The following is a 22,598-nucleotide window of genomic DNA, read 5'->3' on the forward strand; positions in this document are numbered from 1 at the left end:
AGTGAGGCTGGGAGCTGTCACTGCAGAGTGAGGCTGGGAGCAGGCACTGCAGAGTGAGGCTGGGAGCAGGCACTGCAGAGTGAGGCTGGGAGCAGTCACTGAAGATTGGGGCTGGGAGCTGTCACTGTCACTGCAGCGTGAGAGGCTGGGAGCTGTCACTGCAGCGTGAGAGGCTGGGAGCTAGGAGCTGTCACTGCAGAGGGAGGCTGGGAGCAGTCACTGCAGAGTGAGTCTGGGAGCAGTCACTGCAGCGTGAGTCTGGGAGCAGTCACTGCAGCGTGAGGCTGGGAGCAGTCACTGCAGAGTGAGGCTGGGAGCAGTCACTGAAGATTGGGGCTGGGAGCTGTCACTGTCACTGCAGCGTGAGAGGCTGGGAGCTGTCACTGCAGCGTGAGAGGCTGGGAGCTAGGAGCTGTCACTGCAGAGGGAGGCTGGGAGCAGTCACTGCAGAGTTAGTCTGGGAGCAGTCACTGCAGCGTGAGTCTGGGAGCAGTCACTGCAGCGTGAGTCTGGGAGCAGTCACTGCAGCGTGAGTCTGGGAGCAGTCACTGCAGAGGGAGTCTGGGAGCAGTCACTGCAGAGGGAGTCTGGGAGCAGTCACTGCTGCGTGAGGCTGGGAGCAGTCACTGCAGCGTGAGGCTGGGAGCAGTCACTGCAGCGTGAGGCTGGGAGCAGTCACTGCAGCGTGAGGCTTGGAGCAGTCACTGCAGCGTGAGGCTGGGAACAGTCACTGCAGCGTGAGGCTGGGAGCAGTCACTGCAGCGTGCGGCTGGGAGCAGTCACTGCAGCGTGCGGCTGGGAGCAGTCACTGCAGCGTGCGGCTGGGAGCAGTCACTGCAGCGTGAGGCTGGGAGCAGTCACTGCAGCGTGAGGCTGGGAGCAGTCACTGCAGCGTGAGGCTGGGAGCAGTCACTGCAGCGTGAGGCTGGGAGCAGTCACTGCAGCGTGAGGCTGGGAGCAGTCACTGCAGCGTGAGGCTGGGAGCAGTCACTGCAGCGTGAGGCTGGGAGCAGTCACTGCAGCGTGAGGCTGGGAGCTGTCACTGCAGAGTGAGGCTGGGAGAGGGGAAGAGGCTGGGCAACGGTGGAGGGGGATGAGGCTAAGGCTGGGCGGAGGGGAGGCTGAGCTAGATGCAGGAGAGAGACAGGGAAGAAAGACAGTGAAGAGACAAATTAGGGGTAGTAGAGAGAAACAGTGTACAATCAGCAGACACAGTTGGTCAGGAGGGGCAGAGGTGTAGTACAGTATGATAGATAGAAGGGAGCAGGTTATAAAAGGAATGGGGGGAAAGGCCCTAGGAAATACAAACGCATAACAGGACAGAGTCGGATAGGTGGAGATAAAGAGCCTGAAAGGCGAGGCTGTCAGGACTGGGCTGGGGGGGGGGGGGAGTATGTGTAATTGGCAGAAATCATAGTGGGACATATAGAAGGAAGGGAGAGGGAGTGTGTGAGACAGAGAGGCAGGGGGAAACAGTAATAGTGGAAGAGGGAGGGAAACCTGGGAAAGTAAGAGGGAAAATCTGGATCAGAGGAGGGTGAAGAAGAAAGTGGATAGATGTAAACAATTAAACCAACTGGAATTTATTTTTTCATAGAAGACATAACAGAGGAGAAATGAAACAGTGACTTGTGCATTAGGATGATTTCCAGGTACAAAAGGAAACCAGTATCACAGAATCTGCAAATGTAAGTCACAATTTGCACTTTACACATGTTGTTCAAGATGTTACATGCATGGATATTTAGCTTAGTGCATGGGACTCTCAAACTCTTCCATAGATATGTTGCTCTGTTCATGAACATAGTCAGCTATGTAAAACATTGGATCTGTATCTAAAATTCAGACTATAGTAGTGAGTAAAAATGCACAGGCTGCAGGGCAGGGCTGGCAGGAGTGCATTTTGGAAGGGTTCAGGGACTGCTTGAAATCATCAGGACCACTGTTTGAGAACCTCTGCCACAGTGCACCAAATGCATAGGGGCGACTGGACACCTTTTGATGAGATCCCGAGTGCTACATTAATTGAAGAATAGCACTTTTTTTCAAACCCCTAATATTGTATTATATATAATCATTTGTTTATTTTAGCAATCAAAGCCTTGCAAAAGCCATAGAAAATCACCCTCTGCCAGAAGAAGTTGATGAATGTCCAACATCGGTATCCGCCAGCAGTGACAGACACAAAGCATCATCACAATGCAAAAGGTAACATATGTTTTGTGCAGTGGTACTCACTAAATGTAATACCTCTTTATTGACTAAGGACCAATAAGTGCTCATGTTACACAAAGCTAAAACAGAACTTTTATAGGAGCCATCCTTATACTGTTTTTGTTTTTTTAGCCCCTGTTTGTTACATGGTGTGAATTGGGGGTCCCCTGAGCCAAATGCCACTATTTTCAGCTCCAGTGACCCCCTAGTTCCCGAGGTACTTACAGGTGAAGTTACAGAGTTTAAATCTCCCTAAGGCCGCGCTTCTAATGTCGGTGCATGCCGCCGGAACAAACATATGCAGAGCAATGAAAGCGCGCGACCGTGCGCACGTCCAAGTGCGCGATTTTTCAAAAGACTTTAGAAATTGATCTTGCCCCACGATGGCTGCGTCATGGCTGTATCACACGAGTGGTTGAGCCAATGAGGGCGAACCGCTCACATGATGTCATGGCCAAGCAGTGCAGGTTTCGCGCGCACAGCCGGAGCAACTAGAATTGAGGTCTTAGGGGAAACAAGATAGCTGCAACATCATCGGCTGTCGCTTCCTATTGGTTTGCCATTTAAACCCCCTTTAAAAAACAGGAAGTAATACCAGTAACTTCACCAGTAAGTATCTCAGGAGCCACAGTGAAAATAGTGTGGTTCCGCTCTGGAGAACCCCCAGTTCCAATCCTGTAAATACAAAAATGTTAGGGTGGATTGCTCCTTTTTCCCCCTTATTTTATTCATAATGATGGTATAATAATTGTATTCATAACGATGGCAATAAATTGTTAATATTCATGAAAGTATACACTTAAAGTTGGAACAGGGGCCTAAATACTGTATACTTGTCCACTCGAAACCCCTATTTATAGGGTACCATTTAAAAGTTATGAAGTTCATTAAAGTACCTATAAAATTGTTTTTAAAATTGAATAGCTAATTGCTACTACTGTACTTGTTTTACTATTATAGTAGCACTATAATGCCTACGTGTAAATTAAGTTGTAATTTATTTTTTAAATATAATGTTATATCCTTAATAAACAAATAAACAATATATTAAGGCACATCATAACTTGTTAATTCAACATGTCATATTATATATGTGAATGTGTGTGTCCTTAAACAGATGAACAGCATTTCAATAAGTCCTTTGGGTCTCAAAAATGCCTTTTGAAGGTTATTTTGCATCTGTAAGTTGGTGATTGTTTAGAATAATGAAACAAAACAGGTCTATCTATGGTATGTTTAAACTTTTAGTGAGTCAGACATTTCAGAAGCATCAGGCTGCCCAGGACAAGACACCGAGGTGTCATGGTCGGAGTTTCAGAGCTGTGCAGGACTGTCCACAGAAAGCAGCTCTGTCATATCCTGGGGCTTTGATGTAAGTACTGTAATTAATAAAACCTACATGCGCTCTGGATATAGTTCTGTACTTTTTTCACTCATCCTTTGTGCACAGGTTTTTATAAATATGTTGTAATGACTTCTTGGCTGTTCTTTATAGCCAGGGTTTCCCTCAGTCTTCTGGCCATCTTTAAAATCAATGTCTACAAAATCTGTTGCCAGAAATACATGTCATTTTTCAACCCCAGTGTGGAAGTGTTGCTCAATTGTATTATAACAAATATTGTTCTTATATAGCACTAACCACTGCCACCTACTGCACTTATTCCCTCACCTGCTGTCTGTACGTTTCCCAACATACCACTTAGATTGTAAGCTCTCCGGGGCAGGGATTTCCTTTCCTATTGTCTGACTTTGTGGCGCTTATTGTATTATAATTTCCTGTACTGTATTGTCTTTGAAAATCGCTGAGTACACTGAGGGCGCTATATAAATAAACATACACATACGCACATACATACAGAGCTGTATATAGACTTTTGCAGGCACAATAAGTCCCTGGCCCGTAGAGCCTACGATCTAATTTTGGTGCCCAAGGCAAAGGGAGATACAGTGACTTGCCCAATGTCACAAGGACCTGACACCGGGATTGGAACCAAGCTGAAAGTCATTGTTCTTGTTTTCAGAGTTGTTGCCTTTACTCGCTGAAGAACCCTTCCTACATCCCTAGTTGTGTGATCACTAATAATGTGCCAAGATGTCATTTCTCTGCATTAAATCACTAACATTGTGTATGCAGCCTTGGTATTTGCACTTAACACAAACACATTTTGAGACGACCGTGGAATGAAATGGATAGGTTTTTCTGCAGCATTGCCGCCAGAAACATTTTGCAAAAACACATGGGGATCAGGGCGCTCTCTTAAAATGTTCACCGCTCTGGTTCAGGTTTTTGTTTTTGTTTTTTGAAACTCATGAAAAATGTCATATATCAAGAGACCGCAAAGCAATTATTTCCCATAAGAAAAACCTCAGCCGACTTCAATGAGCCCAACTGATATTTTTGGGAGTGCGACATCATCATCATAAAAAAAAAAAAAGTGAAGGCGTTTTGATACAGAGCGTAAAATGGCTTGTTAAATAAAAACACCATCATTTAGTACCACCGAGTGCACATATAAAATACACATTCAATATCTCGCGGTGAGAATAATCTATTTCTTGGAAATGTTACAACCTGTGAGCCGGATACTGAAAGCGTTGCATGGAGTTTCCCAACGTGAAAGTGATGGGACCCATGGGATTGCCATTAAGCATGGCGGAGTTTGGGCCCCCCCTGTTGTACAGTTGATTGAAATAGTTGACAACACGGGCAAGCTCAACTCCAATCCTCAAGTCCCCCTCCAACAGGTCAGGTTTTCAAGATAACCCTGCTTCAGCACAAGTGGCTCAATCAGAGCTGAGTCAAAGACTCCGCCTCTGATTGAGCCACCTGTGCTGAAGCTGGGATATCCTGAAAACCTGACCTGTTGGGAGAGGGGCTTGAGGACTGGAGTTGAGCACCCCCTGACTTAACATCAGCTTTTTCTCCCTCCTCTCTTCCACATTTTTTGTATGTGAAGGTTCACATTTGTTGGGAAAGACCCCTGCGACCATAAGGCCTCGTATATGGGGGCGCGGGCGCTCGCGCTGGCCGCGATGAAACACATTGGAGCAATGTGTGTGGCCAGTGTGAGCGAGCTCCTGTGCAATCACGACGCTTAGCTGCTTGCAGAGACGAGCACATTTGATTATGCCGCTCGCTGGCGTGTCACATGAGCGGTTCGCCCAATGAGGGCGAACCAGCTTTGTGACGTCATGGCTGCGCCCCCCACGCACACAACTAGCTGGCCATAAATCACCCAGCAGAGTGCGTCGTCACCGCGATCGAGCGCCAGCTCGCTCCCTGCCTAGCCGCAGCCTAAGGCCGCGCTTTATAGTCCCGGCGACGCGATGTCGCGTCAAAACAAATGTATTGAATCCGCTATCGCTGGAAGTCAATTCAATTAGATTTTTTCAGCGACCGTAGTGTGCGTCAGCGTCGCCAGGACTATAAGCGCGGCCTAAGCGTAGCAATGTTTTATTTGCACATTGTGAAATCCCCTCCTGTGAAGTGACTGTGTCTGCATGCTGGATGTTCCTAGGAGTTTGACCAGGCTGCTACACGGCAAGTGCAAAAGATTTTCAACCAGATTGACGAGCTGCTGTATGAACAGAAAGCGAACACCCTTGTACAGGGACTGCAGGAAGAGTGCCACCAATGGGCATCTAGCTTTCCACACCTCAGGTATCACGTTCCAAAACCATTTGCAAGATTTAAGGAAGTGAAACGGTACGTTATGCCACTGTAAACTGTATCTGGAGCACAAATGCAGGGACGGGGATGGGGGGGGGGGGAAGGTAGACTTCTTTTGTTTTTAGCAAACTACCAAAAATAAATTTCTTGTGCAACTCTGCACCCAAGACATTGACTTCCATAGAATCTGGTCAGAAAATGCAATGTGGCCTTCCAGCAAAAAGAAGACATATAGAGATCCACTGTATAACGATTACTTGCGAACTCCCAGTAGTGGTACTAGCTGACGAGTGTACAGCAAATATCAGGCTTGGCTCTCCCATAGTCCCTTTTAGGCCCTGATTCAATATGCTGTGATGCCGTCTTGCTTTGGGCAATTTCAACTTCACTCAAATGAATGGGGCTGAGATCTTCCCAAGAAAGGGGAAGATGACTTCACAGCATTTAGGGGACTCCTTGAGCAAAAACAGAATAGTGTAATTCACACTTCACAAAACGGATCACACCATAGAGCCAGTACTCCATGAACTTAGCAAGACTTCTAGCAAGCTACTTTTTCCCTGGTAGCCTGGACACTGATGTATTTGAACCATGCCAAAGGACCATAGTTTGAAATGGACCAGTCATATAGTGCAAAAGAAAATAATATGTATTGACTTTTTAATGTTTTGTTTTCAGCGTTACAACATAAATAGTTACTTTCCTTTACAGAACGCCAGAAAAGAAAGTAGAAAAAAAGTGTTTTTTTTGTTGTTGTTCCTTTCTTAATATTGCAGGATACAAGGGAAACAGATTGTGACTCCTTTAGAAGATGGTTATAGCTGGCATCCCAGTTCTCACTGTGAGGTTTCAGGCTCTACAGTTCTAAGTGCTGCCCAAGGAAAGGATCCCAGTGAGTGAGTATTTGCACATGGTTAAGCAAGATCATTCTCATAACCCCTGCGGTTTCCAATGGGCCAACAACAAATTGCTTTACAATTACTGCAAGCTCATGCTGCAGATTAGGAACTTTCTTTACCCTAAATAAGAAGAGTTGGGAGAGGGGAGCTATGTTACAAATGCATAAGCATTTTTAGAGCTAGAGTTATAATAGAAAACATCTCACTCTTTGGGCTGGATAGATACAAGGGCACAAACACACTTTTATGTGTCCCCAAGAGGGCACAGATAGATTCCCATACTGTATACTGCACTCTTTCAGTATAACAATATTTATGTACGTGGTTAAGGACTCAATAGTCTCAGAGATCAATACTCATTGAAGAGTCACACCTAGGAAAAAACTTCTTACCACGAACCCCAAAGTTGATGTCCCAGGAAACGAGAAAATCTGTTTCATAGGCACCTACAACAATCATTGGGAGTCTTTAAGGCATATTATGTCCAAACATTGGCACCTCCTTATTGAAGACAACGACCGTAACCAGATATTGAACCAAGTCCCTAAAATGGCCAGTAGACGGTCTGGAAATCTCAGGGACCGCTTGGTTCACTGCCATTACCAAGCGGTATAACATAAAACGTGGCTAGGAACCAAACCAAAAGGTTCGTACCCATGTGGCTGGTGCAAGGCATGCACTGTTATTAAGGCAACTAAGCAGTTCACTAATTCCTCACAAGCCAAGACATATATCACCCAAGATTTTATTAACTGTCTGATAAAAGGGGTAATTTACCTCGTTACGTGTAGGTGCAGCAAACAATATGTAGAGAAAACCATCGACAATTGAAGATACGGGTACTGGAACCTCTTGAGTATCATTAGGCTAAGTCTGCGGGCGCGTTGGTGCTCATGCGCGGTGACGTCACACTCCCTGCTCGGCCAGGAGATTTGTGGCCGGCTAGGTGTGCAGGTGGCGATTCGGGTGGGGGGGGGGGGGGGCGCAGCCATGACGTTTACAGGGCTGGTTCGCCCTGATTGGGAGAACCGCTCATGTGACGCGCGAGCAAGAGACAAATTCAATTTTGGTTGCTTCGGCAAGCAGCTAAGCGCCAAGCATGCACAGGCGCTCGCTCACGCTGGCCACACACATTGCTGCAATGTGTTTCATTACCCCAGGGGTGCTCAACTCCAGTCCTCAAGCCCCCCAGCAGGTCATGTTTTAACAATATCTCTGCTTCAGCACAGGTGGCTCAATCAGTGGCTGTTTTTGTCTCAGTCTTTGACTGAGCCACTGATTGAGCCACCTGTGCTGGAGCTGGGACTGATTGAGCCACCCGTGCTGAACCAGGTATATCCTGAAAACCTGAGCAGTTGGGGTGTCTTGAGGACTGGAGTTGGGCACCCCTGGGGGTAATACTTAGTTAATTTCCATTCAAGCATCTTCGTCTGTGTGGTACCTCCACTTCTCATTATATTTCACTCATTCTATCTGGTGTCGGCACGCTTGGTTCACACAAAGGAATTATTGGATTGATGTATCAAATAGACAAAGTGAAAATCTCTTCTGGCACACACATAGTCCATAGGAATCTTCCTTGGCACACTCGCTGATGTATGACAATGCAATGCAGTGCTGTGTTTATCTTGCATAAGCGAGGTAAGGTTTTCACATAATATAAACCCTTTCTGTGCAGGATGTGCTTGCAACTCTTTGCTTATGGGGTTATTACCTTTTTTGGGATATTATAAAAGATCAGTTAAAAAGAAGCACTGTAATTCAAATATACGCCCAAACCATTAGTTTGTAATTTCAAAAGAGCAATCCAAGCAATATCGTACATGTGAGTTTTTTTTCATTTTTATTTAATAAATCAGTTCTGTAGTATTAGATAATACTTACTGCATCTTTAAAAAATATATATTATTCAACTCCTAATGCTATTTTTAATGAGTTGTAATATACTGAGCAGCCTTTGATTTCTATGGCAGGTTTTAGTCCACCTCCCCAGCAGTGCAAGTTCTTTGCAACACTTTCCAGTTTGTGATAATTTGTTGCAAATGTTCCCAGCAGTTTGAGCCGCAAACTGTAACAATAGGCATGTTACAAGGATACATTGTTGCTGACTGAACAACAATTCAATTACACTGACTGAAGGATTGATTAAAAGTGAAAGGCGGGGTTTGCCGCCCATATGCGCAGCTCCAGTCCCGACCGCGACATGGCAAACACAGAGTGAAGCACCACAGATCTTCGTATCATTTCCCTCCCCTCTTCTCTCCATCCCTCCTCCCCCTTTTTTTTTTGTGTTGTGTGGTGTGTTGTGTTTTATAATTTATGAATAATGTTTACCAACATTGTCCCAACCCTTATTATTTACACCAGTCACAAGATTGTTCAGCTAATGTACTAACAGGCAGTGAGCCGCCCGACCGATTAGGGCTCGAAAAGTCGGCCGGTCCCACCTAACATGTGTTGTAAGTTTAATTCTCTCGCAGTCATATTACAAATGATATGCGTGTTATGTTGTACTATATCTTTGAAAAACTCAATAAAATTTAAGTTATAAAAAAAAAAAAGTTAAAGGCGGCCATTAAGTAAACTCATGGAAGCAGGATTCTTGCTGATCGATCACGGGAGAACAAATTGATCGGCAGTTTAGGTAATTCATTTTCAATAAGGCTGATCAAAGGCTGCATATATTAAAACAATACAGTGCCGCTTGGATTGCCACTAACAATATATTTTGATTAAACAATGTTAATTAATAATCCAGTGGGAATTACATTAGTTATTTAATATGCAAAACCAGTCGCTGTTTTGAAAGGTTTTTTTTTTCCATGTTTTTCAGATTAGGGATTTTTGGCACAAAATTTCCTCTTTCCATTACAAGTGACCTAGAACATGCTGCATTTCTCAATACTCCAGCGTCCTTGTCCTTGGGGAGGGAGGATGAAGAAGCAGATGGTGTAGGGATGATCATGTCCGATGGTATAATGGAAGAATATTTAGCATTTGATTGCAGGGACACGTGAGTAAAACAAATTGAACTTTATCTTAGTAAATGTGTAGGCTCCTCTACAAGTTAGCAGTCTGGTCTCAAACCTACACCCAGAGTGCACTAACCCTGTAGTTTCATCAACCTATTTATGGTCAAAGATAATTGAACATACGGCAGAGTTTGCTTTGCAGCTTAGACATGCTGTCCACTTTACTCATGTATTATGCAATTAGTAGTCAAAACAGGAAATAGGTGTTTGGTATTTTGTTGAATATGTCTGATGACCAATTTAATTATCTGTTAAATATAAAGAGAACCATTTAAAATGTACTCTTGGGGGTTCTCATAAATCCTTTATTTTAACTTGCACATCTATTGTATTAAATTAAACCATCAATCTCCCCCCATTCTTAGAAAATAATCTTTTTACAGAATCAACACCATGGGGTCCCCTGAAACTGCTCTATACCTAGCTGCGGGGAATCCATTGTTTCTGGAATATTTACCCTTTTTGTATGTACCAGTAAAATGAAAGTAAACCCAAAGATGGCTGTCAGGGTTCATCCAATAGGATGCCGGAATGCAATGCTCTGAGGACATTCCTGCTTCCTGTTGGCTCATGGGAGTGAGGCTAAGATGGCAGCCATATTGCTTTCCCAAAAGGGACCAGAAACACTAGTACACAAAAAGGTAAATATCCCCAGAGAGATCAAAATAGCACTGTTCCCCTTGAAGAGACCCGGTAATGATTATGGTCAAATAAAATGTCTATATCAAGCAGTATTGTACATGAAGACATGTTTTATTTAAATCCAGATTTAGAAATGGACGCTCTCCTATACGAGTAGATCTGGTGCACAAGGTTGTGAATGAACAATATAATTCCCAGTGTTGGGCATAGTTCAAACTAAAAAGCAAAAACATTATGGGTACTCAATAAAGTTGAGTAAACTAAAATATGAAGTTTATTAGTTGTCCATTGAAATCTGTCATTTCAATTCCACGGGGAACCTTCCTCTGGGACAGACAAAAAAGGTTCCAGACTAAAATACTGCATCCATAAAAGCACAAGCTTAAACCTCTCAAATTTACCACATATTATTTTTTTCTGACTGTTTAATGAATGACCCAATGTATTCTCTTTGTTGAAAGTCCTTCCCAGATTACGGTCTATGTCAGGTTTGAAGTGTTGGCATAGATACCCTATTTATATTATGATTAATTACTCATACATTACTAATTAATTCTTGTATTACCTATTGTTTTCAGTATTCCAGTTTAGTCTATACATCTTTAGGTAAATAATACTGTGTATTTATTGTGTACAGAGGTTACTGATTTTCTGTTTGACGTCTTTAACATATGTTATACACCTGTGCTTTAAAAGAGGAGAAATCTATACATTTACAGGTGCAGCTGAAATGACTCTGATTAAAATGCACTGACTGGTAAAACCATTTCCACAGGGATGATGAGCTATTCGAATGGACCAGAGCTATGTCATTGGACAGTCGGAAGAAGGGGTACCCTCCCATTTCTCCTAAAAACTGCAAGGCGGCGGCAGTACTGGAGTACCTGTTTGATGATGTGTGGAGGGAAGCAGTGGGGTGCGTGGAGGAGCTCATTTGCAGACATTGGGAAGAATCAGTCTCAGGTAAAGGCGAATTAAGCACTGACAATGGGTCTTTGTATCAAGCAGCCTCGTCATCTTCTTTAACAACCCCTTCACTGTCAGAAGAAATGAACACACATAAAACAGGCATATAGGCGAAAAATCACACATGCTTGTTGCAGAGGTTGTTGCAAGGTTCACTGGGTGGTGTTGGATTCTGCTCCTAATCTTTTTTTTGCAGAGGACACACAGATCTGCAACAGAGTTGTCACTCGTGGGGTGGGGTAAACAAAGTGACTAATGATTTAGGCAGATTGGATGAATGGTCGGGAGTGTGGATGCTATAATTTAATACCAAAAAGTGCAAAATAATGCACTCGGGTCATAAAAGGCAGAATAAAGGATTAATGGCACATCAGAATTGTATGTATTGTATGTCTTTATTTATATAGCGCCATTAATGTACATAGCGCTTCACAGTAGTAATACATGTGGTAATCAAATAAATAACAGATAATATAAATAACAGATCATGGGAATAAGTGCTTTAGACATAAAAGTAACATTTCGGAAGAGGAGTCCCTGCTCCGAGGAGCTTACAGTCTAATTGGTAGGTAGAACGTACAGAGACAGTAGGAGGGAGTTCTGGTAAGTGCGTCTGCAGGGGGCCAAGCTTTATGTATCGTGTTCAGAATATCCACAGTGCTATTCATATGCTTCTTTAAGCAAGTGGGTCTTAAAGGTGGATAGAGAGGGTGCTAGTCGGGTACTGAGGGGAAGGGCATTCCAGAGGTGTGGGGCAGGAAGTGAGAAAGGTTTAAGGCGGGAGAGGGCTTTAGATACAAAGGAGGTAGAAAGAAGACATCCTTGAGAAGAACGCAAGAGTCTGGATGGTGCATAACGAGAAATTAGGGATGAGATGTAAGGAGGGGCAGAAGAGTGTAAAGCTTTAAAAGTGAGGAGAAGAAAGAGGAGGTGTGGGGGTCCCCGACATTGCAAAATACTACATCGCAGCACAGCTGAAGCAGGCTGTAGTTTGGAATTGCGACCCGGCCCTAGCTTCTTGGTTAGAGATAGAGTCTCACTACGCCTACCCCCTCTCCTTCCAAATGGCAATGTGGCCCACTGGCAGCAGAGGGGATAAACCACCAAGGTTTGCCCTGGGAGCAATGAGATGCACGTGGGAGGTATGGCTTAAATGTAGAGGGAAGTACGGTCTGGTAGCATCCCCCTCACAGCTCACCCCCATCTTCGGAAACCCCAAATTCCCTCCAGGGTGTTCTCCAAGTCAATTTGACCAATTTCAGGGTCACAACATTAGGATGGTGGCCGATCTGCTGCAGAAAGATGAGATCGCTACTTATCAGGTGATTAGGGATAAATACGAGATACAGGGCCTCCACCTATTTAAATATCTGCAAGTGAGACACTTTCTCCTATCCCTCTCACCAACTTCCAAATTTCCTAAATTAACCAGATTTGAAACCCTCTGCGCCAAAACAACCTATCAAAAAGGCCTGATCTCTCAAATATATAAAGGATTAGTACCCCAGTCTGGCCCACCCAACCATAGATATATGCAACGATGGTCCGAGGAATTGGGCCTCTCAATAGATCCGGAGGACTGGGAGGAGATCTGGGAGCAAGCCTCTAAAACCTCAATTTGCACAACAACAAAAGAAAACATATACAAAATTCTATTCCAATGGTACCTGACCCCCACTAGGCTGAGCCAGATCTACCCAGGCGCAGTTGATCTGTGCTGGAGGGGATGTGGTCAAAAGGGGGACATGGCCCACATTTGGTGGTCATGTCCGGAGATTCAGAAATTTTGGGCCATGACCCAGAGGCTCATACGAGAGGTCACGGGACTAACCCTACCCTTGGACCCGGTGACCCTGGTGCTGAACAAACCTGTTGATGATCTCCATCCACCGATGTCCAGACTTATAACGGCCATACTGACGGCAGCCAGGTGTTCCATCGCTGCCGCTTGGAAGCAGACTAAAGCCCCCTCTAGAACCACTGTCACTAGCAGAATTAACGAAGTTATGTCAATGGAGAAACTGACCGCCCTGCTCCAAAAGAAAATACCCCAATTTCTAAACACCTGGGACCCGTGGCTAACAAAATAAATATACTCATAGGCAGTCGCGGAGGTAGGGGCGCGCCACCCACCCCCCCCCTCTCTCTCCTAGGTTCCCCCCTCTTCCCCCCCGTCCCATGTGTGTCTTCCCCCCTCCCCCTCCTCTCCTCCCCCTCCCCTCCAATCCCCACTCCCAAGAAAATGGAAAAAGTTATTGGGTCCCTGTCAGATTGTTAAAAGCACCACTGTCATGGGATCATGACACCCTTGTATGTACTGTTTGACATGATTGTACCCAATAAAAAAATTGAGTTAAAAAAAGTGAGGAGAAGAATGGAATGTGAGATGCGGGATTTGACCGGAAGCCAGGAGAGGGATTTCATGAGGGGAGATGCTGTGACAGATCTAGGAAAGAGTAGAGTGATTCTGGCAGCAGCATTTAGGATAGATTGTAGGGGAGACAGGTGAGAGGCAGGAAGGCCGGACAGCAGGAGGTTACAGTAATCAAGACGGGAGAGAATGAGGGCCTGAGTCAGAGTTTTAGCAGTCGAGCAGCAGAGGAAAGGGCGTATCTTTGTTATATTGCGGAGGAAAAAGCGACAAGTTTTAGAAATGTTTTTAATGTGAGGGGCGAATGTGAGAGAGGAGTTGAGTGTGACCCCTAGGCAGCGTGCTTGGGCTACTGGGTGAATGATTGTAGTTCCAACAGTAATGTGGAAGAAGGTAGTAGGGCCAGGTTTCGGAGGAAGTATGAGGAGCTCTGTTTTAGCCATGTTGAGTTTAAGGCGGCGGAGGGCCATCCAGGATGATATAGCAGACAGACATTCAGAAACTTTGGTTTGTACGGCAGGTGTAAGGATAGGTGTTGAAAAGTATATTTGTGTGTCGTCGGCATAGAGGTGATAATTAAACCCAAAAGATGTTATTAGGTCACCTAGAGAGAGTGTGTACAGAGAAAAGAGAAGAGGTCCCAGGGCAGAGCCCTGGGGTACCCCCAGAGAGAGATCAAAAGAGGAGGAGGTGTTAGCAGAAGAGACACTGAAAGTACGATGGGAGAGGTAGGATGAGATCCAGGATAGAGCTTTGTTCCGAATACCTAGAGTATGGAGAATGTGGAGGAGAAGAGGGTGGTCCACTGTGTCAAATGCTGCAGAGAGGTCGAGTAATATGAGCAGAGTGTAATGACCTCTGTCTTTGGCAGCATGGAGGTCGTCAGTTATTTTAGTGAGGGCTGTTTCCGTGGAGTGAGCAGTGCGGAAGCCAGATTGTAGAGGGTCTAGGAGAGAATAGGTGTTGACAAAATGGAGCAAGCGAGAGAATACAAGATGTTCAAGGAGTTTAGAGGCAAAAGGCAGGAGGGAGACAGGTCGATAGTTAGAAAGACAGGTAGGATCAAGCTTGCTGTTTTTGAGTAATGGTATGACTGTTGCATGTTTGAAGGAGGATGGAAAGGTTCCAGAGCAGAGGGAGGAGTTAAAAATGTGTGTGAGCGTAGGGATTATAGTAGGAGCTAGATGTTTTAGGAGATGGGAGGGAATGGAGTCAAGAGGGCAAGTGGTAGAGGGACAAGAGGCGATCAACAGCGACACCTCATCCTCTGAGACAGTGGAAAAAGAGTCAAGGAAGGCAGGAGGAGAGTTAGGAAGAGGTGTAGGATGGGAGGAAGAAACAGAGGGGATGTTCTGCTGTATGGATTCCACCTTTTCCTTAAAATAGTCAGCAAAGTCCTGAGCGGAGATGGAGGAAGGAGAGGCAGCTGAGGGTGGTTTGAGTAGAGTATCAAAGACAGAGAACAGTCGGCGTGGGTTAGACTTGTGCATGTTGATTAGTGCAGAAAAATAGGCTTGTTTAGCTTGCGAGAGGGCAGAGTTGAAACAGGATAGCATAAATTTGTAGTGAAGGAAGTCTGCGAGAGTGTGAGACTTCCTCCAGAGGCGTTCAGAGGAACGAGTGGAGGAACGCAGCATGCGTGTGTGGGAATTTAGCCAGGGTCTAGGGTTAGAAGGGCGAGTCCGGCAGAGAGAAATTGGGGCATGTAGATCAAGAGAGGAGGACAAGACAGAGTTGTAGTTCCTGACCAGGTTGTCGGGGTCTGTAGCAGAGCTGAGAGAGGAGAGGGAAGAGCGTAAAGTGGACTCAAAGTCAGGTAAGTGAATAGAGCGCAGGTTTCTGCAGAACCGGGGTTTAGATGGAGGTGGAGAAGGGGAGAAGCGAGATAGAGAGAATGAGATGAGATGATGGTCAGAGAGAGGAAAAGGGGAAATGGAGAAATCGGAGAGAGAGAAGTTCTTAGTGAAAACCAGGTCTAAGTAGTGGCCATCCTTGTGGGTGCTGGCTGCAGTCCACTGTTGAAGGCCATAAGAAGAGGTTAGAGAAAGAAAGCGGGAAGCCCAAGGGAGAGAGGGGTCATCAATGTGGCAATTGAAGTCCCCAAGGAGAAGAACAGGGGAGTCTGAGGAGAGGAAGAAAGAGAGCCAGGATTCAAAGTGAGAGAGAAAGGCAGAAGTGGGATGAGTAGAGGTAGGTGGGCGATAGATGACCGCCACATGAACAGGGAGAGGAGAGAAGATCTGGACAGTGTGAGCCTCAAAGGAGGGAAAAACAAGAGAGGGGGGAATAGGAAGGGTTCGGTAACGGCAGAGAGAGGAGAGCAGGAGCCCCACGCCTCCACCCCTGCCATCAGGGCGCGGAGTGTGGGAGAAGGAAAGGCCACCGTAGGAGAGGGCAGCTTCCAGAGCAGAGTCAGACTGAGTGAGCCAGGTCTCAGTTATAGCAAAGAGAAGCAGGGAGTGAGAGAGAAAGAAGTCATGCACAGAGAGGAACTTGTTAGAAAGGGAGCGAGCATTCCAAAGGGCACAGGAGAAAGGGAGAGAGGAGGGAGGGTGGCAGGGGATGGGTATGAGGTTGGAGGGGTTAACACCAGAAGGAGTAGAGGTTGCATTTGGCAGGCGAGGACGAGAGCAAGTAGAAATAAGGCAGGGACCAGGATTGGGAGAGATATCCTCAGAAGCAAGGAGGAGAAGCATGGATAGAAAGAGGATGTGTGAGGATGATTTGTAGGGGTGTGTTTTAGTGTAGGGGATATAGCTGTGTGGTGTCAGAGGACGCAGGTAAGAAAGGAGTTCATGTGAGCTGAGAAGTGGGGAAGGAAGGAGAGATGGAGATATATGAATAGAGTTAGAGACACACTGAGGCTGGTAAAAAGAAGTGCATAATTTGAGAAGAAGTGAAGTCACAGCAAATATAAATGGTAAAGGCAGCATCACAGCAGTAATGATGCAGTCTGGTATAGATGATTTCCTCCTTTCCAGCGTAGTTCACATGCAGGAATCAGGGCCAGGTGGGGTGTCCACTTCTTCTTCACTTCTTTTGAACTTCCTTTTAAACTTCAGTTGTTCAGTAGAGTTGTTCAGTAGTCCTCTCACTTATTATGTGCCACTTGGATTGTGCTGCAGGCAGACTAGCTGTTCTGACACATTTTATATGGGCCTAAAAAGTCACCTGACAGTGTGGTTCTGTCTGCTTAATTAGCACATCTGAGGCACATTCAAACAGATGGTTTTCTACACAGGGTGTTCCCTGCCTAGGTGTCAATGCTTAATTTAATTAACAGTTGAAGCAGACAGGATTCAGATATGGGATATTACCTAAGATTGTTTCAGTTGCATATACTGAAGTACACACAGCAAAGAGTTGAAGCAGACAGGATTCAGATATGGGATATTACCTGAGGAGAGAAGATGATTTTTGTTAGGGTAAGGGGTCCTTCCTTTTAAACTTCAGTTGTTCAGTAGTCTTGCCACTTATAATGTGCCACTTGGATATGTGCTGCAGTCTTAGGCTAAGATGTGAGTCATTATTTCAGAACATTTCAAAGTAGGTGGGCAATGTAACAAAGCTGTGCGTAAAGCCAGCAGGATGTTGGGGTGTATAGAGAGAGGTTTTAGTAGCCAAATCTCCATAAGAACATAAATAAATTAGAGAAATTGTGCAAAAAAAGGGCTACTAAAATGGTGCAGGGGTGTGCAAACTGGGGGGCACACCCCCGGGGGCACAATATTTTCCGGGGGGGGGGGCACTCCGGTTACAGAGACCCTGTGCTCTTCCCCAAAGCATTTCAATTAAATGCCGTGGGATCACGTGAGGCCTCTGCAACTTCCCTTACCTTATTTTCGGCAACGCGGCATCAAATGCTCCCGCGGGGTCACGTGACGTCATTTGAAGCTGGAGACACGGTAAGAAGGGGGGCGCGAGCACGGGGGGGGGGAGGAGAGCAGGCAGGGGGTGCAGACTGAAAAAATTTGTGCACCCCTGGTCTACAGCATAAGGCCTCGGCCATGTTCCTTGCTTGCTGGCGGAAGCGCGCTAACGCGCGCTCCCGCTCAGCACTGAGCCCCTACAGCCGCAATTAGAACGGCTTTAGTAGGGGCTCACCTGCGCTTCCGCGCGCTTGCGGAAGTGCAGGTCTTAGGGGAATTGAAAAATCCCCCGCTTGCCGGCGCGACAGGCCGGTCACTTGAGCGGTTCGCCCAATGAGGATGAACCGGCCAGTGACGCGCCGGCCCCGGCCCGCCCCCTGACGGCCCGCTGACAGCGCGTGTGGTAAGCAACCGCAAAGGCCAGGGAAAGCACCCGCTTTCCCTGCGCCTCAGCACGCCAGCAGGGAGCATGGCCGAGGCCTAAGACTCTTCAGGAAAGACTACAGGTCCTTAACATGTACAGCTTGAAGGATACAAGGGAGAGGGGTAATTATGATAGAAACTTTCACATATATAAAAGGTTTCGACAAAGTATAGGAAGCATATTCCAAAGAAAGAGGCATGTTAGAACAAGAGATCATCTCTGAAGCTGGAGGGTGGCAGTCTCCGGACATGTGAGGAAGTGCTTATTTACAGAAAGGGTAGTAGATTCGTGGAGTAGCCTCCCAACAAACATGGAAGGGGCTAATACAGGAAGGGAATGCAAACATGCTTGGGATAGACTTACTGTAAGGCTACATCCTAAATACGAAAGAAAGCCCAGGATCACATAGGGTCTGAGGTTTTACATAGATAAGCCAAGGATCAAACAGGGCCTGAGGTTTTACATTGATAAGCCAAGGATCAGGGTCTGAGTTGGGCCAAGTGGTTCTTATCTGTTGTCAAATTCTATGTTTCTATCTTGCAAATAAGAGGGACGTGGTGTATGTGGTGCTCAGAATTGAACCGGTAGCTTCATGCACATAATTGTAGATAAGACCATAAGCTTGGTGGTCTGACGATATAGGAGTGCCCCCTCAATAATGTAATAACAACTATAGGGTTGAGTGACAAGTGGAGTCAGTTAGGACAACCACCGTGATGTACACATTGATTACCCTTAGGAGTTAATAAAAAGGAACTATGTCCATTGAGCAGCAGGATTTTTATAAGGCACATTGGCACTTTACCTGCTCATCCCGGGGGCACTCTCCGGATCAGTAGCGTGCAATCCATCGATGAGAAGTCTAGGAGAGTAGGTGGTGTGGATGGAGCACAGCTTCAGACGCCCTGCAATGTGAAGCAGGGAAAAACAAAACCAGGCCACTCCGTGTAGTATCAAAAAATGTATTAAGCCAAAAAACACATACAGGGAACAAAAATAGGACAAGTGGAACGCACCTACGCGTTTCGTACAATAGTACTTTATCAAGGTAATATCCACTTGTCCTATTTTTGTTCCCTGTATGTGTTTTTTGGCTTAATACATTTTTTGATACTACACGGAGTGGCCTGGTTTTGTTTTTCCCTGCTTCACATTGCAGGGCGTCTGAAGCTGTGCTCCATCCACACCACCTACTCTCCTATCTTGCAAATAACTCAGTTTTAGCAGATAATCTGCTGTGTTCTAATAAATCAAAATATAAAGACACAAAAATCACCAGGCGCTCCTGCGAGTGTTTCAGATAGGAGGAGATAATGCAGTATAGTAAATGCAAAATATAGAATGAAATGATATACAACCAGTGCCAGTTTGCAGCTCGACCTTCAGTGGATCTTCCTTATAGATCCTTATATAGTGGTCCTACAGGATTGCACTATCATTTGTGTTATTGTTTTTTCTCCTCATATGTTCATCCTGGTGTCTGCGCTCCCTGACTTCTGGACATTGCCACTATATAAAAATCAAAATACAACACAACTCACAAAGATGCTTTCAAAATGAGTTTTTGTTGTTGTTGTAATAAATACTGTGCAACATGCAGTAGCAAAAGTAAAAATCCCAGCAATGGTGAACGTATAGTAATTGTTAATACTGACTCACAAGCTTTTTTTCACTCCACAGATCTATATTCAGTATATGAATTTTAGAAGTCGAGGCGATGCAAATGTTTTGCCATTCAATTAATGCTTGAAGAGGTGTCTTAGGCTGAGATTATTGTAGGCGCGCGCGTGACGGAGCGCATGGTGTGGCATGGGCCTGTCGCCCGAGCGATGGGCGCACTGAGATGGAGGCGATTTGGCAGGCAATGGGGGGGCGTGGCGGACGCGTCACCACGCAGGTTCACCCTCATTGGCTGAACCGCTCACGTGACGCGGCTGCCGCGCGAAAAGACAAAATAATTTGTGTTTTGAAAAATCTGCTGCGCCGTCGCTCTGCATCTCACGCGCACTACGGCCGGCCCGTATAAGCTGCTGCACTTTGTTCGTGCAGTGCGCGAAATCGCAGGCACCGTCGCACTCGCTATAATCGCGGCCTTGGTGTCAATGTACCAAGCAAGGTACTTTACTCCAATGTTACCACACGTTCACCAGTGAGTGATTCGGGTTGTCTCGAGGCAAGATTTAGGATGGAATTGGATATAGAGAAAAAAAATACCTTCTCGGGAGTATCTCTGACCTGTGGAAAAGGAGAGGGGTGCTATCAGGGAAGTGAACAAACTAGTAACTAATATACTGTATACAGAAGTACACCATGTGATTCCTTGGGTGGGATACCTCTCAAAGTAAAACATAACTGTTCATATATACAATAATAAAATAAATTACAGCAATGTATGTACAAGGAAATATTTTTTAAAAGAGATAAAAATCTCAACTAGAGGTGACCTAATCGGGGGGCATAGTAATGACTACGTATGAAAGGGTGGGCTGCTGCATAATATGCAATTTCAGTGTCAAAAAAGCAACACAAAGTGTCACAACGTGAGGGATGTGTCCGTGCGCATCCCAATATGGTAATTGTGCTCTTCCCAACAAGGTGTAACCACATATGACAGCAGTGTCTCAGGTTGAAAGGTAAAACAAAGCGCCAGTGTCGGTGCGAAACGCGTAAGAGGAATTTTTGTCCTTCTTTTACTCACTGGCATTGGGCAAATAAATCATATTTGTATTGCTCCCTACGCCTGGCTGTGCATTTTCTGCAGTGCGCCGCTTTTTTCTCCTTGAAAGGTAGGATAAGGTAGGAACAAATATCTGTAAACCGTTGCGTGCGTGATAAAGAAGTAAGAGAAAAAGAGCAACTTCAAGAGAGTGGCATTTTGATATTGAACATCAACAATTCAGATTCCATTCTCCTGTGCACCAATTTAAGATGTATTTTTGTTTTAATGTAAGCTACTTACAGGGCGCCTGCCCGGTGCATTTGGAATGATTGCATTTGCTTGATTTTACTTGAGAGATGCTTACCTGTAATAATATTAGGGGAGGGTCAAACATAAATGATGCAGGCTGTCCTTCACACACGTCTCTTCACACACGTCTCTTCATGTGTTTTAGATGATGACAGACACGACATAGCTATTAAGACAACCAAAGTGGAATCTCCTAATCCATATGCACCACTTCAGCGTCTTCCATTGGTGCTGCCTCCCGTTACCCATTCCAAAATTCCTGCCGTCTCCCCATACCTGGTAAGGAGAGCTACCCTTGTAATTCTTTATGATTAAATATGGACACGTTTGGTCTTCTACCGAAAGATGCTTAGGACAACCCTTCTATCTGTAAAATTGCAGTCGCAGCTATAGGTCAAGATTGTCATTGATCACTTGCCCTTTAAAGCTGCAGTTCAGTCAATATCCTGCATGTGTGTTTTTTTTAATAAATCAGTTCTGTAGTAAGAAAAAATACTTTTAGCATTTTCTGTTTTAAAAAAAACAAATTTGAAAGACCAATTTTCTTGTATTCTATTTTAACAGCCATTTGCTAAGGCACTGCCCCTTCATGTCCTGTCACAAGCCCTGGCACACCCCTTTGTCAGCCCTGCCCTCCCTCTAGCACATGTCAGTGCAGGAGTGCTCATGAATATTCATGAGCTTCCACTGACTGACAGAAGCAAATAAAAACATATGCCAGCTCTAATTATGTCACCAAATTTTGCCTATCAATACATGGAGAACGAATTGACTGGCAGCTATATAGTTCTTTAGGTAATTAGAGATTGCACACATAAAACTATTGAAGTAAAAAAATAAATTAAAAAAAAAAAAAAGACTGAACTGCCGCTTTAAAGGTGTCATCCAACATAGGTTCTTGTAGCTTAACATTTGTGGGCTTGATAATTTTACATTCTAGCATTTCAAAACCAATGAGCTCCGTAAGTAACCTTCATTTAAAGTTGCTACACCTTTAAAAAATAAACAAACTGAAAGATACCCATGGTGAACTTTGTAATGTATTATCCATAAGCTGCAAAATATGAATTAGGAAATACTTTATGCTGGCTTGTTGGGAACTGAGAGTTATTACTACAAAACAATGATAATATATATATTTCTTATCCACAATCTTCTTCTTTTTTGCTATAAATTCTGTTTCTGGCTACAGTCTCTGTAACTCCTGTTCCTTTCTTCTTTGCTTTCTTAAACCTTCTGTCCCTGCTTTTGGTTTCTTTAAACACGCTAGTGTTCAAAACGTAACCGCAGCACCAAAGACAAAAAGCATGGACAACCCTCTCACGTACGTATGCTGGAAATACACCGTGTAATACATATTCAGTTCATTCAATATTATCCTGTAGAACAGGAGTGGCCAACTCCAGTCCTCAAGGGCCACCAACAGGTCTTTGACTGAGCCACCTGTGCTGAAGCAGGGATATCCTGAAAAGCTAACCTGTTGGTGGCGCTTGAGTACTGCAGTTGGCCATCCTTTCTGTAGGACAAGAGTTTTCAACCTTTA

General features: G+C 45.0%; 1 protein-coding gene across 11 annotated transcripts in view; it reads left to right on the forward strand.

The window, feature by feature from the left end:
• The window catches only part of FAM149B1 (family with sequence similarity 149 member B1), a 43,308-nt gene that overhangs the window by 394 nt on the left and 20,316 nt on the right, over nucleotides 1-22,598 (forward strand). For 5 of the 11 annotated variants that reach the window (XM_075610809.1, XM_075610802.1, XM_075610804.1 and 2 more), the window contains exons 2-10: nucleotides 1,598-1,688; nucleotides 2,092-2,208; nucleotides 3,463-3,586; nucleotides 5,733-5,920; nucleotides 6,661-6,780; nucleotides 9,617-9,796; nucleotides 11,233-11,420; nucleotides 21,201-21,334; nucleotides 22,326-22,379. In XM_075610809.1, the coding sequence (XP_075466924.1) occupies nucleotides 1,642-1,688; nucleotides 2,092-2,208; nucleotides 3,463-3,586; nucleotides 5,733-5,920; nucleotides 6,661-6,780; nucleotides 9,617-9,796; nucleotides 11,233-11,420; nucleotides 21,201-21,334; nucleotides 22,326-22,379 (1,152 nt within the window). In that variant the 5' untranslated portion in view covers nucleotides 1,598-1,641. Of the gene's footprint in view, nucleotides 1-8; nucleotides 28-49; nucleotides 452-1,000; nucleotides 1,050-1,597; nucleotides 1,689-2,091; nucleotides 2,209-3,462; nucleotides 3,587-5,732; nucleotides 5,921-6,660; nucleotides 6,781-9,616; nucleotides 9,797-11,232; nucleotides 11,421-21,200; nucleotides 21,335-22,325; nucleotides 22,380-22,598 lie in introns of those variants that run through there. The other 6 variants (XM_075610808.1, XM_075610807.1, XM_075610806.1 and 3 more) reach the window with 6 other exon arrangements.

The sequence above is a fragment of the Ascaphus truei genome, chromosome 8, assembly GCF_040206685.1.
Source record: "Ascaphus truei isolate aAscTru1 chromosome 8, aAscTru1.hap1, whole genome shotgun sequence".
In the NCBI taxonomy this organism is placed as follows: domain Eukaryota; kingdom Metazoa; phylum Chordata; class Amphibia; order Anura; family Ascaphidae; genus Ascaphus; species Ascaphus truei.